This window comes from Pelmatolapia mariae, linkage group LG16_19, assembly GCF_036321145.2.
Source record: "Pelmatolapia mariae isolate MD_Pm_ZW linkage group LG16_19, Pm_UMD_F_2, whole genome shotgun sequence".
Taxonomy (NCBI): Eukaryota; Metazoa; Chordata; class Actinopteri; order Cichliformes; family Cichlidae; genus Pelmatolapia; species Pelmatolapia mariae.
Genome location: NC_086241.1, coordinates 7,160,628 through 7,178,037, shown reverse-complemented (window position 1 = coordinate 7,178,037; position 17,410 = coordinate 7,160,628). Strand labels below are relative to the sequence as shown.

Sequence of the window (17,410 nt, the reverse complement as noted above, 5' to 3'; positions counted from 1 at the left end):
GATGCGTCACAGCAGCTTTAATATAGAGTAAAAAGTGCCACAGAAGCTCACTTCTAGTTTATATAACAGCATCTCGCAACAAGAGTCATGTCAAGGTATTATCAAGGTAGCAATGCTCACTATCTCAGATGTGTCCAGCTGTGTGAGATTCTGCAGCTGCAGTGTCAAATATAAGGCTCCGAGGTCTCAAATCGGACCCATTGGATGGTTTCTAAGGTGTAAATAGTGCAAAAAGAAGAAAGAGGGTCCAATTTTTGGACTTTTGTCTTTATTCTGAACCAGCAAGAAGGGTGTAGAGAGCCGGAGGTCAGTTTGAGAGCCGTCTTAGTGGCAAAGATGTTATCTATTGCTTGCAGTAATAATAATAATACTTTTTATTTTTTTGGTGCCTTTTAAAGTACTCAAGGGCCCTGTGCGACACAAAATTAAAAAGAAGACCGATATTAAAAGACATTTCAAATCCTCCTGTATAGGAGGTGTTGAGGAATCGGGATCCAGTGAAGCTGATGAGAGTAGCTGTAATGTGGTCAGTAAACAGGGTGCAGGCGATGACTCTTGCTGCAGTTCTGTCCCATTTGGAGACGATTGCAGGGTTTTCTGTTTTGGTGGTCCAAAGAAAATTACAATAATTACAATAATTCAGACGAGAGGTGATGAGGGCATGAGCCAGGACCGTGTGACAGTAATATATCAAGGTAAGGTAGTTAAACAAAGGAGAGCCTGCTCGTGACTTTCCTTGTAATGACAGTAGACTAATTGAACTGAAGAAAATATTAAAGAGAAATGAGATGACTTCCTGGGTTAGAATTTGTTTAAAATAAAAAGTGGATATGATAAATGAGAGTGTCTCTCTATTAGTGCTACCTGTGGGGAGAAATCTGAAATGGAAGCATATGGAATTCAACATGTAAAGGATGCTGAGGATCTAAAATGATGCTGTGACACGTGCAGTCATAACGTTTAGCTGCTTTCATGGGGTGAACTCACACTTTATATCTGCAGTATTAAGACGCTCCAAACTCTCCAGCATCATTGCACCAGGTCTAGACTATTTTGCGTACATCTGTTTGCTTCTGACACATGCACATGAAAATGTGTGTGTCTAATGTGATATCGGCCGTGCTGTAACAGCTTCAACTCTTCAGGGAAGGTTTATGGGAAATTTTGGACATTCTCCCAGAGGCACATTTGTGAGGTCAGACACTGATGTTGGATGAGAAGGCCTGGCTCACAGTCCCCACACCATATTCCCCCCCTCTACTAAACTTTACACTTGACACAATGCAGTCAGATAAGTACCGTCTCCTGGCAACCACCAAACCAAGACTCATCCATCAGACTGCCAGACAGAGAAGTGTTCGTCACTACAGGGAACATGCTCTAGAGTCCAGTAGTACCGTGCTTTACAGCATTGCATCTGACACTTTGCATTATGTTTGGTGATGTAAGGCTTGGCTGCAGCTCCTTAGCCATGAAAACCTTTTCCATGAAGCCCTCTATGCACATGTCAAGGCAGACGAGCTAATCTGAAGGCCATATGAAGTTTGGAGGTCTGTAGCGTTTGACTTGGTAGAAAGTTGGTAACCTCTGTGCTTTATGCCCCTCAGCAACCGCTGTGTGGGTTTATGTGGCCTACCACTTTGTCTGAGTTGCTGTTGTTCCCAACCTCTTCCACTTACCACTCCAATACAACTAACAGTTGACTGTGGATTATTTAATAGTGATTTAGTAGCAATTTCACGACTGGACTTGTTGCACAGGTTGCATCCTATCATGGTACCACGGTAGAATTCACTGAGCTCCTGAGAGCGACCAAATGTTTGTAGAAGCAGTCTGCTTGATTTTATACACCTGTGGCCATGGACGTGACTGGAACCCCTGAATTCAATGGCTTAGATGAGTTAATACTTAACCAAATATAATGTAGTGTATTTTGTGCTAGTTATAAATGTCACCTCATGGTATCCTTTAGAGAAACAGTGAGATTATGCATGAACTAACAGTCCCAGAGGCCGAGCTGGACCAACTGGTGGGTCGGTCCCAGAACTAGGATGCGACCTGAACTGTAGTGTTTACTGTTGTCACAGGTGGTGGATGACTCTCGCCAAACCAACCCGCCCGTCCTGCCCCGTCCCTCCAGCACCTTCAGCGGCTCCAGTCGGAGTCAGTACCACGACGTGGTGCCTGTGGGTGAGTCGAGCAGACTTAAACTTCCACGTGTGGGTGCAAGAATAAAGTGAAATCACACATGCTGATTCTCTCCTCTTTTTCTTCCAGCCTACAATGACAAGATAGTGGCGTTTCTACGGCAACCCAATATATTTGAGATCCTGCAGGAAAGGCAGCCTGAGCTCGCCAGGAACCACTCGCTCAAGTATGCCTCTCTCTCAGTCTCCATCTCTGTCTCAGTCCGGCCTCCCGCGCCTCCATTATCGCCATCAGTCAAACTGAACACGTTTAACCTTTAATCCTGATGGACTGCATCTGGTTAGCCCCCTAAAGTGTGTGTGTGTTTGCAGGGAGAAAGTACAGTTTATTCGCAGCGAGGGAGTCAACGGCTTGGCTCGCCTCTCCAGTGACGCTGACCTCGTCATGCTGCTGAGGTGAGTCCTGCAGGTGTGTCTGTGAGGGGACAGAGCTTGCTGGTCAAAATGATCACCACTCATGAAATGTTATAAATTGGTACCTTATGTCACCTTTTTGCCTCTGAAGTAAAATATTTGTGGACATCACTCATGATTATTTGACCTACAAGTAGTATTTACAGTCATAATTACTTGCTGACTCATGTGAAGCGGCTGGTTTTGCAGCCTGCCTGATTTTATATATAAGCAACCCGCAATATTGCATTCCTGTTCACCCTGTATGTGTGTGTGTGTGTGTGTGTGTGTGTGTGTGTGTGTGTGTGTGTGTGTGTGTGTGTGTGTGTGTGTGTGTGTGTGTCTGTGAGGACTAACGCTGCCTGAAGGCGTATCATTTCCTTTGTGCTGTCTGACAGTGTTCTCTGTGTGTGTGTATCTCTCTCTCTCTCTCTCTCTCTCTCATCTTTAGCTTATTTGAGGAGGAGGTGATGTCATATGTACCGCCATTACTCCACCCAGGTTACTGCCTCTCCTCTCCACAGAGCTCCCCCGGTGAGTCTCTGTCTCACTCCCTGTCTGCATCAGCCCAGCATTTATTAAATTCTCACTTTTATATAATGAAAACTGTAAAATGAAAATGCTTGTGTACATGCTGTCTTACATAATAAACTTTATTAACGATTTATAATCAATATACCTAAATTATATGAGTAATGATGAGTAACTACAGCATATTTATGGTGTATTTACTGTGTCATCACAAGTGTAACTTTGACATGTTATGGTGTAGCTCCTGTGCAGTTGTAGTCATTGCAGTAAAATTATGTTGTATCTATGGTGTAATTACCCGCAGCTATGGTGTATCTGCAGTGTAACTATTCTGTAACTTCTGTCTTGTTACATTGTAACAGCGCAGTAACAATGATGTAACTGTGACGCTGCTAAAGTGTAACAACACTTCTGAGTCTGGATTTCTGTTGGTCCAATGTCCAGTCCGGGAGATTTTAGTCTCATGTCTTCTTTCACCATTACCTAGAAAACCTGCTGATCTTGTGATCCCATAATATTTGTAACAAATGCCCCGGATCTTTGGGAAGGCTGTGAACATGTTTATTTGTGCTTTAAACGTGACTTTTTTAAATGGGAGTCTGTGGACTGACTCACCTTTAGAGTCAGCCTCAAGTGGCCACTAGAGGAACTGCACTTTTGAGACTTCTGGATTGGCTTTATTTGCCTCTGAGGTTCTTGCTTATTCAAATTAAAAGAGAGAGAGAAAGAAAGCGAGAGATGATTTCAAGACAAATCTGTGTTAAGAGCTGCAGATGCTGAACACAGAGCTCATTCTCCTGCCTGGATTCTGCGTGTTGATGATTTGGGATTAAAGTAGCATCCTTTAAGATTAATCCCACCACACAAAGTCAGCTGTCCAACCTCAATATTAAGATGAGAATGAGTCTTCATCCTGGTTTTAATCTGGAAACTGTGTCTGTAGTTTTGGTTTTCTTGGCCTTGACTTCCAGTTTCGATCCATGTTGGGACATAAAAGCACCGATGTACTTTTCAGGCTTTAGTTTTCATGTGTGGTTTTATCTGTGCTGACCCACCTTCCGTATTTGGAATATATTTTATCCCAAAGCTCCACCAGGCTGTTCATCTCTTTTTCTTCTCCTGCCAGCCCGTCGGTGTTGCTAAAACATCCTCCCCCTATGCTGTCGATGCTGAGAGTTTCAGACTTCTGCTCCAGCATTTTGTCATAATTCTCTGCAGGATGACACTGAAAGGAGACAGGAACAGATAAAGAGAGCCACACACCCTGATAGAAAACACAAAAGGCTGCAAAGCACTTACCACCTCTCGAAACAATGTACTTTATTTAAGAGAATTGTTTCGATAAAAATCCAGCACACTTTATTCAAAGAAGCTTTTGGAATAAAACAAAAGCAAGTAAAGGTAAATCCTTACAGTATCTGGTTGCTGATCGTTAAATGCGTCCTTGTCAGACTTGGTTCAAAACAAACATTTTCTTTGCAGCGCTGTTGTTAGTGTTTTTCTTTTCACCTCTTTATGCTGAGCTGAGCTCTGATCACTGAGACGTGTATTTGCTCTAAAATTAATAAAAGCTTTAACAGTCTGATACAAAAAAAATCCCCCCAAAACAATCCAGGATTAACCTGCATCCACTATGTCTGATTGTCTGCACAATCACTCAAGCTTTACTCAATTTCTGCTCGGGAACATTCAGATTTAATTTTATTTCAGTCTCCCTGTATCCATTTATCTGGCTTTACTTTTTGTTCTTGCTCTGTCTCTTTCTTTGCATTCATTGTGCTTTTTACTGTCATTTACATCTCAGGTACCCAGCGAGCTAATGCCCGCGCCCCGGCTCCCTATAAACGAGATTTTGAGGCCAAACTGAGGAACTTCTATCGAAAGCTGGAGACAAAGGGTTATGGACAGGGACCGGGGAAAGTCAAGTAGGTCTAAAAGCTCCAAAAAGATGAATTAATGAATGCTGATTTATAAATTAAAATAAAAAAAATGTTATTTATGAATAAAAACTGCATGTTCTGTTCAAAATCATAAACAGGTAGGAGGGCGAATTAAATTTCAGGAGGCACACCATCACGGGTTTAGCGTTAGGTATAACCCTAAATTTAGGCTTTACATATACACTGCTCAAAAAAAATTAAAGCAACAGTATGAACATACCTCAGACCTCAATAGGAAAAAAATCATGCTGGATATCAATAATGATATGGACTGGGTAATACGTGAATGTCCCATCGTTTGATGGAAATTAAAATGATTATAGAGGGCTGAATATAAAGACACCCCAAAAATCAAAGTGAAAAAGTGATACTATTCCATTCTGATGAAATTGAATTGCACCAACTAAAAATAGTACTTCGTAGTTTCTAATGCCCCCATAATCCTAATGAGAGGACGGCTGGTGTCCTGGGGGATTTCCTAACAGATCTGGACATCACTGAGCACCTGGTCAGTCTGAGGCGAAGCCTCATGGCATTGGATGGACTCACACAAAATGCTCAAGAGGAGTTCCTGCGAGATGAAGAGCAATTCCTTCATCTCGCAGGAACTGCCTGCATACTCTTGCCACGTGAGTCAGGGCATTTGTCATGCACCAGGAAGAACCCAGGACACAGTGTGTCTAGCGTGTGTGTCTGGCAGTGCTCATCCTGTTCCTTCCTGCACAAAGGAGCAAATACTGGTCCTGCTGATGTGTTAAGAGCCTCCTACAGGCCTGTCCAGCTCTCCTAGAGTACCTGCCCATCTCCCGGGATCTCCTCCTGCTCTTGAGACTGTGATGACGTATTGATCATCACTTTATTTCTAAAGCACTTAAAAAACAACATAACAGCTGACAGAAGTGCTGTGCAAGAAATGAGAGAACAAGAATAATGCAATTAATCAGCTATAAGTTAATTCATAGAACCTAGGGAACATTTGAAATAGTACAGGCAGATACAAAGGGTAAGAGTTTAAGACAGATAACAACACTGGATTAAAAGCCAAAGAGAAAGAGAAAATGTCTCTTTTTAAACGAGTTTTAAACTCAGCAACAAATGGAGACTGCCTCCACTCGTTCCACATTTCAGGAGGCAAAACTCCAAAGTCTCTGTTGCCTCTGGATTTATAAAATATCTCTAAAATATTGATGTGCCATCCTGGAGGAGCTGGACTACCTGTGCAACCAGGGTCCTGGTATCACCTCACGCTACCAGTAGTGACATTGAACCTAGCCAAATGCAAAACTAAAGGAAAAACAATCAAAAAGGACGAGGAAGGAAAAAATGTCAGTGGCCCCCACCTGTAAAACCATTCGTGTTGTGGGGGTAGTCTCACTGATGCTCCTCTAGTTCACCTGTTGTTAATTTTATTAACACCCCCTCTGACCAGATTAGTATCCCAGAAGTTTAACTGACTTGATGGTATACTCTGATTAAAAGGTGTTCCTTTAATATTTTATTTTCAGCAGTGTATTTCAGTCAGGACTATTTTAATCAAAAGATGATTGTATGTTTTCATCAGTAGTGGTAGTTGGCGCTCTGCTTCTATAACCGTGTGTGTGTGTGCATCCCCAGGCTCATCATACGCAGAGATCACCTTCTGGAGGACGCCTTTAACCAGATCATGTGCTACTCCCGTAAAGACCTGCAGAGGAGCAAGCTTTACGTCAGCTTTGTAGGCGAGGATGGGTCAGAGAAACACATTTACCTCCATTTCATTGGCGTTACTGTTCTTAATAACATGAGATGTTTGCTTACCAAATGCAGGGTAGAGGTTTCTGTTCTCATCTCAAGTTTCAAAGCATAATGTTTAACGCACATCGCCACAGTGCAGGAATGATTGTTTATAACATTAGCATACAGGATTGCAAAAATGAACTGAACAGGCCCTTCATCGTCAGGCCAAAAAACGAAAATCTACCTCATGTTTCAGTTATTATTTCACCTGCGCTGACTGTGTACATGAGAGAGAGAATCTAGGACCAGTAGAATAACTTAATAAAGCTTTAAAAGTCAGTTTAAATAAAACAAAACAAAAGAGAAGTTTTGTGTGGAATCAGAGTCCACACATGAATATTCACTGAAATATACTGGAAGCTCTCTACAATAGAGAGGAGTTAAAGGCTGTAAGAAGAATCACTAGTGTCCCTTTAAAAAAACGTCAATAACAGGAAATTAAATGTCACCAAATTTAACAACAAATCATTTTATACGCCTGTACCCGTCTCTTGTTTCCAGTGCAGAAGTGTCGTGATTGTGCGGCTGCAAAATCCCATAAACACTAAATGCATTCCTCCTCTGATCCAATCATCAGCCAAAGTCATCAAGGTTTATATGCATGTGTACTCTCATTTTGTGTGTGTGTTGCAGGCTGGACTACAGCGGACCCTCCAGAGAGTTTTTCTTCTTGGTATCTAGAGAGCTGTTCAACCCATACTATGGGCTGTTTGAATATTCAGCTAATGACACGTACACTGTCCAGATCAGCCCCATGTCTGCCTTCGTGGACAACCACCACGAATGGTGAGGTTTCTGTCAGCCTGTGATCTCTGCCTGCCTGTTTGTTTGTTTGTTGCTGTGTGTGCTCCTGTGCTAAATGTAAGGTGTTAATTTTATCTGTCCTGAATGCTGATCCCAAAATGGAAGCAATTTGTGGAGAGCTGTGTGGAAATTTGGATCAGCAATCTGTCACAAGTCTTTTTTTTGCTCAGTGGCAGTGGATGGATGGATGGAGGTCTGAGTAACATGGAAAACAGGTTCAGTAACATGAACCATAGACTATAGTATTCCTGTGCTCCATTGCGGACTTGCTACATTGCAGATTTATCTGTAAATTTATATTGCCGGAATTTCATTATATCACTGGTTTCTGTTTCTTATAGGTATTTTTTATTATTTTAGATTTTAAATGATTATAATAGGTTTTATAAGAGTGTAGGGAGGGATTATATGGCTTAAATATATATATAGGTATACTGTATATGTGAAAGCTGAATGCAGCCATCATGATATCGCTCACCGGTTTCAACAATAGCGTGCTGGTTGCTGCCGTGTTACTTTTTTTGGAGCCAGAACCGACCATATTTAGTATCAGGTAATGTTCGCTAGCTTTTTTAGCAAGCTGCCTCTGTAATCTTTATCAGTGTATCAGACACAGATACTTGGTAGTTAGTGCTAAGAAACAGAAGAATAAAACACCGGTCCATTACATAAAAGTTCCCACATATGAACTGCGCCTACCAGTGCTGCCGATACTTGATTCTGTTCCTCTGTGTCAGAGATATTATATTGTGTATTTCTAAATACACAATATCTGTGTATTTAAAAATGAGTGCATTCATTAGAATCAGATCTATCTATCTGATTCTAATGAATGTACTCATTTTGAACACTGCTATGCAGAGCGTGAGCAGAGAGAAAGCGAGAGAATTTGATCTATTTGCTGTCACATACGTTGTAGAGTGTGACTCTGCCTCAACACCTAAACAGGAAAATGAGCACAGTTAGGGGTTAAAGTGGGACACGGCAGGTGGGGGAACCCTAAGATTAGTTGTAGTGCTGTGACCACCAATCCAGATCATTCTGGCCCACTTTAACCCCAGAGTATAGCACCATGAATGGTGGACAAGTTATGTGGTTTTGGCTCTTTCATCTCTTTGTAACCGATAAGCACAGATACACCGATAGGATTCTCTTTTATGTGTCATTGTTTCCTCCATTTAGCTTCAAATGTGTTTGATGTTTGAAGGCGTGCACGGCTGGGAGATAAATACTTCCCTCAAATGTATTAAACCTAAGACAGTAGATACTATAGATATTTATGTAAAGATCTGGGGAGTAAAATAAATACTCTAGTAAAGTACAGATACATGAAAATTCTATTTAAGTACACCTGGTGGTCAGGTAGGATGGACTCACTGATTTTCTTGTTTTTTTCTTTTTTTGAAGAATTTCACTCACCGAACCTTCTTGAATTGCCATGTTATTAGGCAGTTTCCATTAAAAAAAAAGGTCCAGTTCAGGGACTCCAGCTCTATATTGACACCATATTTAAAGCAGTTACATCCCTAAATTTAAGCTTTACTAGTATCCAAATAGTGAGTTAGGAGGAAAAATCAACTCTCATGCAGCTGTGATGAAGTTGGGGGTTGGTTATAGAGAACAAAACTGTTTTTGTATCAGGCTGTAAACATGTTTATTTCTGCTGTAAAGTTGGACATTTTAACATGGGAGTCTATGGGGACTGACTCACTGCTGGAGCCAGCCTCAAGTGGCTGTTAAAGGAACTGCAGTTTTTGTTTTTTGGGGAAAGTTGTTTGTTATATCGTACATGAGTAGAGGCAATTATCGAGCTAAACCTATGTTTGAAAGAACAAAGACAGTTTTCTGATGTTATAGAAGTTTCACATCCAGATAGGATCGAGAAGCATCTTTACAATATGATGCAGATACCAAATTGTATGTTATCTTCCCTCCTGGTTGGGATTTGTTCTGCCAACATCAATCTTGTTCTCACAAACCATCTTTAAGATTCTTATGTGTTGTCTCTATTTGGTGGGTCCTCAATCAAGAGAGTTTTAGATATCATAACATGAGCATACTGTGTGGAAGGTGCAGCAGACTATGACACAATGTTTTTGCATCCACAGGAAAAGATGTAGAATCTGTTTCCTGTGTTGTTTAGACAGTGTGAAGGAAAGCGAGATCACTACGGTCCTGATGGTGCTGCTGTCTGTATTCACACATATTTTCCATGTTTTATGCAGGTTTCGCTTCAGCGGGCGCATCCTGGGGCTGGCCCTTGTTCATCAGTACCTGCTGGATGCCTTTTTTACCCGTCCTTTCTATAAGGGGCTTCTTCGCATGTAAGTGCCTCAGCCTGCTTCTATTCATTGCAAGTCAGCGTACCAGGGTACCAGCACCTCCTCCCTGACCAAATAAGACCTTGAATGTTTCAGTCAGTCAGCAGCTGTCAGCTTCTCCTGTCAGTAGGAGCAGCACCCTTATTAAGCTTTGTCCAAACAACCTGAAACGCTGCCAAATGTCTGCACTGAGGACATATGCTGTATTAAATGTGTTCTTAACCTCTCGGGCAGCAGCGATCTGTTCTTGGCTTTATCACCATTAGTGCAGAGATAAGCATTTATCAAATGAAATCCAATATAGTGCTGAATGATCTTAGTATAAACAGTATAAACAGAGCAAGTGAACGTGCATATTTTCCTGACAGTAATAACACGTGGAATGACCAAGGAATGAAAATTATGCAAAAGCATTCAAAAGATCAGCAAAAGATTTGACACATACCTATGCTTCATCTCCATGCTTTGTATAATTAACCTTCAGCCTCACTTCTTAAAATCAGCTAACGATGATTAACGAGCAGGTCATCCCCACCTGTTGACCCCACTGTGACCCTTATTCATGCAGCCCGTGTGACCTGAGTGATCTGGAGTTCCTGGATGAGGAGTTCCATCAGAGTCTGCAGTGGATGAAGGACAATGACATCGAAGACATGCTGGACCTCACCTTCACTGTGAATGAGGAGGTCTTTGGACAGGTGCGTCTTCAGGCTGTGGCGGCGCCGTGGAACAAGAAAAGCAGACCGCAAATTTTACGTGTTATTCCTCCTTCCTGTAATTCTGCAGATCACAGAGCGAGAGCTTAAGCCGGGCGGGGCGGGCATCCCTGTGTCAGAAAAGAACAAGAAGGAGTATATTGAGCGAATGGTCAAATGGCGCATCGAGAGAGGGGTGGCCCAGCAGACAGAGAGCCTGGTCCGAGGCTTCTACGAGGTACAGTGCCGGTGTTACAAATGTTAGAGGTGTCAAAAAGACAAGATAAACAGTGCTAAAATCCTCAAAGGGGTTTTAAGGGCATCCCCAAAATCCAACTAAAGGCCTCAAATAAATGCATAACTAAATAAATAAATACAACTTTATTTGTGTGGCGTCTTTCGAAACAAAAGTACAGAGAATTCCTCATGTGGGAGGACAAATTTCCAAGGGTATAGGCCTGAAAATTCCTGGATCAGATTTAAAGATTCGTCAGCTGCTTAACAGTTCAAACTAATTCAAATTCAAAAATTCAGAAATTCAAACTATATTTATGGATTATCTGAGTAGAAGCATACAGATAAAGAAAAAAATGGGGATGCCAGAGAGCCTGAGGATGTAGGGGGAGGACAAAGCAAGTCTTGCATCCCTAATACCAAAACACCATTAAAGGTAGTTTATAGGTTTATCATGGTCAGCCATATCTATATCTGTGTTTGATTAGAGAAACTAATTATTAATTTATCTACAGCTTTTTTGGCCATTTTTCTGTATAAATATTGTTGTTTTTTGTCTAGAATTAAATAATGGTGTGATTAAAAGGGGATCTATCATGCTTAGTTCCATCTTTGCTTGGTCCCGCAGTTCATCCTCTGGCTGAAAGAAGCAGTTTTAGCTCCTCCCCATTCTTCTGATTGGCTGCTCCTCGCAAGCAGAATGTTTGAAAAAAGCTGGGAGGGGCTTTTGCACTCTGAGCTACCCATATAAGGATATCCCCTTTCTGTGACAACATAGAGATCCAAAAATAATAAAAAAGAGTGTTTAGTTCTGTTTTAAGTTTCAGCTTCTGGTTCACAGGGATTAAGAATATGTATATGCATGTATATGAATAACATAAGGGAAAGCATAAAAGGTCCATTTTAAATGTGACAGCATGAATATTTTTTCTTGATGTTTTAATTTCTGTTATTCATATTGGCTTCTTTTTATTTTAAAGTGCTCACAACCGAGACTTTAGATGGCCCGTATGAGCAGGGGGACTGATTTAATGTTTTTATTGGTACCTGAACATAATTTTAAGTACTGACTTGAAAAATGTGAGCTTGTGCTTTATTGACGCCATGAGCCCCAGTTAAAATAACAATAAGTACAATTTTCTCCTTTATAGCACATAATAGGTATTATCAACCCCATAGATCAATACCGGTGACGCAGTATGGCTGCGTCATTGCAGTAGCTGGCTGAAAATCCTCTTTCTTTTTGAACCAGTGCTAACCCAAATGGACATCTGGCATTTGCAGCGGTGCACGATGATGCAGCTTAAAGTTGAAGGGCTAGATATGCTCATGATAATGCCAAAGGAGCAAATGACAAGTTAGCATTTAAGCGATCTACACTGTGATGTGCTAACTCTTTATTAGATGTCTGTGATGTTAGCTCTCTTGTCATCATGGGCATCAAAGTAATTGAATGAAAAAGATTACTTGTGCTCATAATCTTTTGAAATATTGACAAAGCTGAGAATACTTTCTAGTTAAAGTGCTGGTATGTGTTAAGGTTTTAGTTATCCATCTCGCCTGTTTTATCTAGAGGGGTTGTCAGAGTATTGTTAATCTTATTATTATATGAGAGCATGGATAGCAGCAGTGGTGTAATGTAACTTACATATTTTTCTTACAAGTATTTCTATACTCTGCTACTTTCTACTTCTACTCGACTATATTTTGGATGCAGTATTTGTACTTTTTACTCCAGACCAAGTATTTTTAATGCTCCATTGCTTCTTATTTTGTAGTTTTTTAATACAAGTCTACTCATATATAATTCTGCGTTGGTTATGCCCCAGTAATATGATTCTGCACAATGAGTACTTAGATTATGTTAGATTACATTAGGCACTTTATGTAAACACTCACTGGCCGCTTCATTAAGTATTAAGTCTCTTTCCAGAAATCATCAGCTGTACATTTACTTTAGAAAATCCACCCATAACAAGTGACTTGCGCTACTTGGGTAACAACAAACTTAATGTGGGACAAACAGTAAGTGTACTGATCCTGAGAGGCATTCAGCACATGAAGGGCATGTCTTCTGAATGTGTGAAAAGGTGCTGAAATTTAGTCTATGTTTGTATTCTCCTTTATGCCTCAAATACCTTTAAAACTGTTGTTTCAGCTGCTTTTTTGTCTAGAGTTGTTTGGGTTTCAGTGAGGATCCATCAGCTCCATGCTTCTGGAGATAAAAATAAGAAAATGGTCTATGTTATGACCGCTTTTCCTTTTATTTGTGATCGTTTTCATCATTTTCTACAAAAATCTGCATAGCTTTGTGTCTTTGTGATCACTGATCACTAGTGAAAGAAGGCGATTTGTTAACCTGCGGGAGATCAAACGTGACAGCCTTTCATTAAAAGCTTTTAATGAATGAGACTTTAAGAAGCGGGTCAGAACCAGAGCCAATCAAAATGTGGGACAGGGAGACGAGAGATAAAAATGCTGCCCACCTGGTCACCCCGTGTGACTACTGACAACGTGACAGAACATGAAACATTAATGGAGTCGCTCCTCGGCTGAGCTGTATTATCAGATAGCTGCACTCTTCTTTTGCTTGGCGGACGTATACAGAAGAAAGAAAATAGTTCCTGCACAAAGCTGCTCTCGACAGTTTGTAGACTTTTATTTTTTATTTTTTGAGTAACCAGGTCATTATTTCTGGACAGAGACATAGCTGCTGAGTTATTAAAATTGATTTTTTTGGCACCATAATGTAACTTCTACCATTTATTACATTCAAGAGAAGGCAGATGTCTCCAAAACTTGGCAGTCAACGCCAGAACAATTTAGATTGATAAACAGCGCTGCAGGCCAAAGGAAAAATATGTAGCTGTCCCTTTAACACTCCAGGAAAATAGATCTGATAGCCTGCTGTCATACAAAGAGAAGACAGAGTGATGAGGAGTGGGTTGTAATCTCTTTTTATGTCAGTTTTTTTCACCCTTTTTTAAATAAACAGTATAAGCCCAAACCCGCTGCTTTAATCCCTCCCCTGGCAAGACGACAGACATCCAGGCCTTTGTGCGCCCTGCTTTTCTAAATCCAGAATTTACTGTAAACAAACTGATGGAAACTTTTCCCACAGTGATGTGTCACTGCACAAAAAGGATCTGCCGCCAGCAGTCTGATGTAGGTGGGAGGACTGTGATAAATAAATTGTGATAGATAAATAAATAGGCTGCACCGTGTGTTCACCAATGTTTGTGTGTGTGGTTTGGTTTGTTAGGTGGTGGATGTGCGGCTGGTGTCGGTGTTTGATGCCAGGGAGCTGGAGCTGGTTATTGCAGGCACCGCAGAGATCGACCTGGCAGACTGGAGGAATAACACAGAGTACAGAGGAGGTATGGAAAGCTGGGGAGGTGAGGCCCCAGGGGTTGGGGGCAAGGAGGCGGAGGAACGTACTGACAGCTTAGCCTAATGCATGCCCCGCCTCCGGTCCTGCAACATGTTCATTCACAAGTGTGCCGCAGCCACTAAACCTCTGCTCTGAGAAGTATTTCCTTATTCATTCATCTCAACTGGTCCAGTGATTTTAACACTCGGGGAGATGCAAGGAAATAAGACTACACACTACTAATAAAAACCATTAAAAAAAATCCATCTTCACCCCGAAGAAAGTTCGTTTTTAAACATGTTTAAAAATGACATTTGAAACATGACATTTAAATTTGTTTCAATGTCTCTAGCCCCTAAAATGAAGGTGGTTGTAATTCAGTTTTTCTTTCTACTGTTTGAGGGACACAAGCAGTCCTACCTATTTTGTTTCTGATACTGACGCCTTGGCTTTGGGTGTCTACAGATATCAAATACTGATCCAAGACCAGCTGTATTCATGGGAATTATTCTTGTATGTGTATGTAAGCATCCGTGTCGGCTTAAAAACTGAAAATCATATATAAACATTTGCAAATGAATAGAAATGATATTTATTAGTGAAATTATGCTTGAAAAAGGAATAAAATGAGTTAAGTGGTGCAGACACATGACAGACCTTTATGTTACAGTGAGTGTACTGAAAAACTTTTGCAAACACATAAAGAAAAGCTGGTGATCAACAAGTTTATAATATCTCCAAACTGCTCATGCTTTGTTGCTATTTTAGCTCCGCTGTGAGCAACCAGTACACTGCTGCTCTCTTGTCGCCTAACAAATACAACACAGCCACCTTAAAAGGGTTTTATGTTGAAAGGTAACAACCCTACAATATTAGAAAATTTTAGAGAAAACCCGAACAATCAGACCCCAGTGACAGTGGGAAGGAAAAACTCAATTTTAACAGGAAGAAACCTCCAAAGAACCAGGCTCAGGGAGGGTTCGATAGCTGAAGCCTCTGACTGGCCTCAGCATCAACTGACCTTGAAGAGGAAGAAGTTTGTTTTGGTCTTTATATGACTGCACCAGTGCCCAACTTAAGATAAGAAAGGATTATTTTGAACAGAGAACCATTCAAAGCTACCCTAGAATAAAATCTTGACGTTTGAAATGAACTGAACAAAGCCCCTTTAATTAATCTGAAAAGACTGAACACAAAGTCTTACCTGAAATTAATGAAGTTGTTTTTCACAATATATAATAATTCTCCTGTGAACAAGTGATTAAATTTGCAGGGTAACAGCTGTCCTGGACTTCACTTAATGTTACTCTGCAATAAGCTTCAAACCTTCGGAGTTATTACAACGTATGCGGTGTACAGTCAGGATGCAGGTGCCGGTGTCCAAAGCCATCACATTAAAAGGCTTTTTAGGGTTCTGGCCAGCAAAGTTGAAAAGCCGCCAGCGGCTGAGAGACAGAACAAAACTCGAGCTGACAATCGGCCATGACTCAGTGTCAGGGCGCTTTTAATGGACGAATCGACTGAGACGCACCAAACCGCTGTGTCCATCAAACATTAAGCAGCAGAGCCAGCTCACAAACCTCAGGAACAGGGGGACGGACGTCCTTATTATTTGTTATTCGTCTGACTCATGCGCCATTGCTGTCTTATCTCCCCACAGGTTACCATGACAACCACATAGTGATTCGCTGGTTCTGGGCAGCTGTGGAAAGATTCAACAACGAGCAGAGGCTGAGGCTGCTGCAGGTAGGGCACAAGGGGGAGCGCATGCACACAGGATGCCCCCGTGTGGACATCGCCTGCAATGACTTTTTTAAATATGTTTCTAATTCTGCAGGAATGTCCCATTTATTTAAACAAGGTGTATTCAGTTTTCTGATTTATTTAACACTGAAACAAAGAACCTGAGAATAAGTGAAATAACCCAAACTTTTTATGGCCTAAACACTGACTACATTTCATCCTTTTCTTGACTCTCTTCTTTCCAGTTTGTGACGGGCACCTCCAGCATTCCCTACGAGGGCTTTGCCTCACTACGAGGAAGTAATGGACCCCGCCGATTCTGCGTGGAGAAGTGGGGGAAAATTACCTCCTTACCCAGGTAACCTCACCTTTTAGGGACTATACAAAAATGAATAATAGCAGAGACATTGTAGAGTGCATTTTTTCAAAATAAAATGTCCATAAATATGAAAGCTGATCAAACAGGTATGAATAAGGACTTTAACGGGCTGTTTAGGTTGTTAAGGCTTCATATACGTCATCTCTGTTACTTTTTTTTGTAAAATATGATGGGAGAGATATGACACAATTTTAGGGCGTAAACACACTTAAGAATTTTAGTGGATTTATTTATGTGTTTCCCTATGGGGGACCAAAACTGACAATTTCAAACAAATATCTAGTAAACAAATAACTCAAAAGAAAACTTAACTTAAAAGAAAATTTAACTGCCATTAAATCACTGAAAATACATAAAATAATGACATAAAATTTCAGACAAATTTATATTTCTGTATTCATTTGTTTCTTTATTAATTTGATATAATAGGATATCAAATTAATTTTAATACAAATTTGATATAATACGTATGACATTTATCTACCTTTTTAATGCCTTTTTATTTATTTTATTTTATTTTTATCACATTAATTAATGAATTAATTAATGAATTAATTTTAATTTGTTTATTTTTTCTATTATTTTCCCCTGGCTTTTGCATACATACTGACATCATTAGACTAAAAAAATGGAAAATGTAACAAAAAATAAATGTTTAGGGGCTCATTACAAAAGTTAAAAAACATAGATGCAAACATAAAAAAACAGAACCATTAATTTATGTCACATTTTATATAATAACAGTTTACATACATTTTTTTTGGTTTGTTTCTAAGACAAATAAAATATTAATATTGTTAAAAATATATATTTTTTAAGTCAAGTGTTTTGTTTTTTTAAATAAGCAATACTGTTTCTGATCAAAGATCATATTCTGATTTTGACGTTCATTCACAGCGTTTTAAGTCATTATTTAAATGTTGGTTTTTTTGTATGTTTTTTTAAACTGTTTCTATTATTAATCCGTCTGCTTTGAATGCAAAGCACTTAAGGTCAACTCTATTGCTATTTCTAAAT

General features: G+C 40.2%; 1 protein-coding gene across 4 annotated transcripts in view; it reads left to right on the top strand.

Annotated features, from left to right (window-relative positions):
• hecw2a (HECT, C2 and WW domain containing E3 ubiquitin protein ligase 2a) overlaps positions 1-17,410 on the top strand; it is a 46,299-nt gene that overhangs the window by 25,164 nt on the left and 3,725 nt on the right. For 3 of the 4 annotated variants that reach the window (XM_063496684.2, XM_063496683.2, XM_063496685.1), the window contains exons 17-29: positions 2,070-2,190; positions 2,278-2,374; positions 2,520-2,603; positions 3,052-3,134; positions 4,936-5,056; positions 6,686-6,799; positions 7,481-7,633; positions 9,877-9,975; positions 10,541-10,670; positions 10,759-10,905; positions 14,164-14,278; positions 15,932-16,017; positions 16,260-16,372. In XM_063496684.2, the coding sequence (XP_063352754.1) occupies positions 2,070-2,190; positions 2,278-2,374; positions 2,520-2,603; positions 3,052-3,134; positions 4,936-5,056; positions 6,686-6,799; positions 7,481-7,633; positions 9,877-9,975; positions 10,541-10,670; positions 10,759-10,905; positions 14,164-14,278; positions 15,932-16,017; positions 16,260-16,372 (1,463 nt within the window). The remainder of the gene's footprint in view (positions 1-2,069; positions 2,191-2,277; positions 2,375-2,519; positions 2,604-3,051; positions 3,135-4,935; positions 5,057-6,685; positions 6,800-7,480; positions 7,634-9,876; positions 9,976-10,540; positions 10,671-10,758; positions 10,906-14,163; positions 14,279-15,931; positions 16,018-16,259; positions 16,373-17,410) is intronic. The other variant, XM_063496686.2, reaches the window with a different exon arrangement.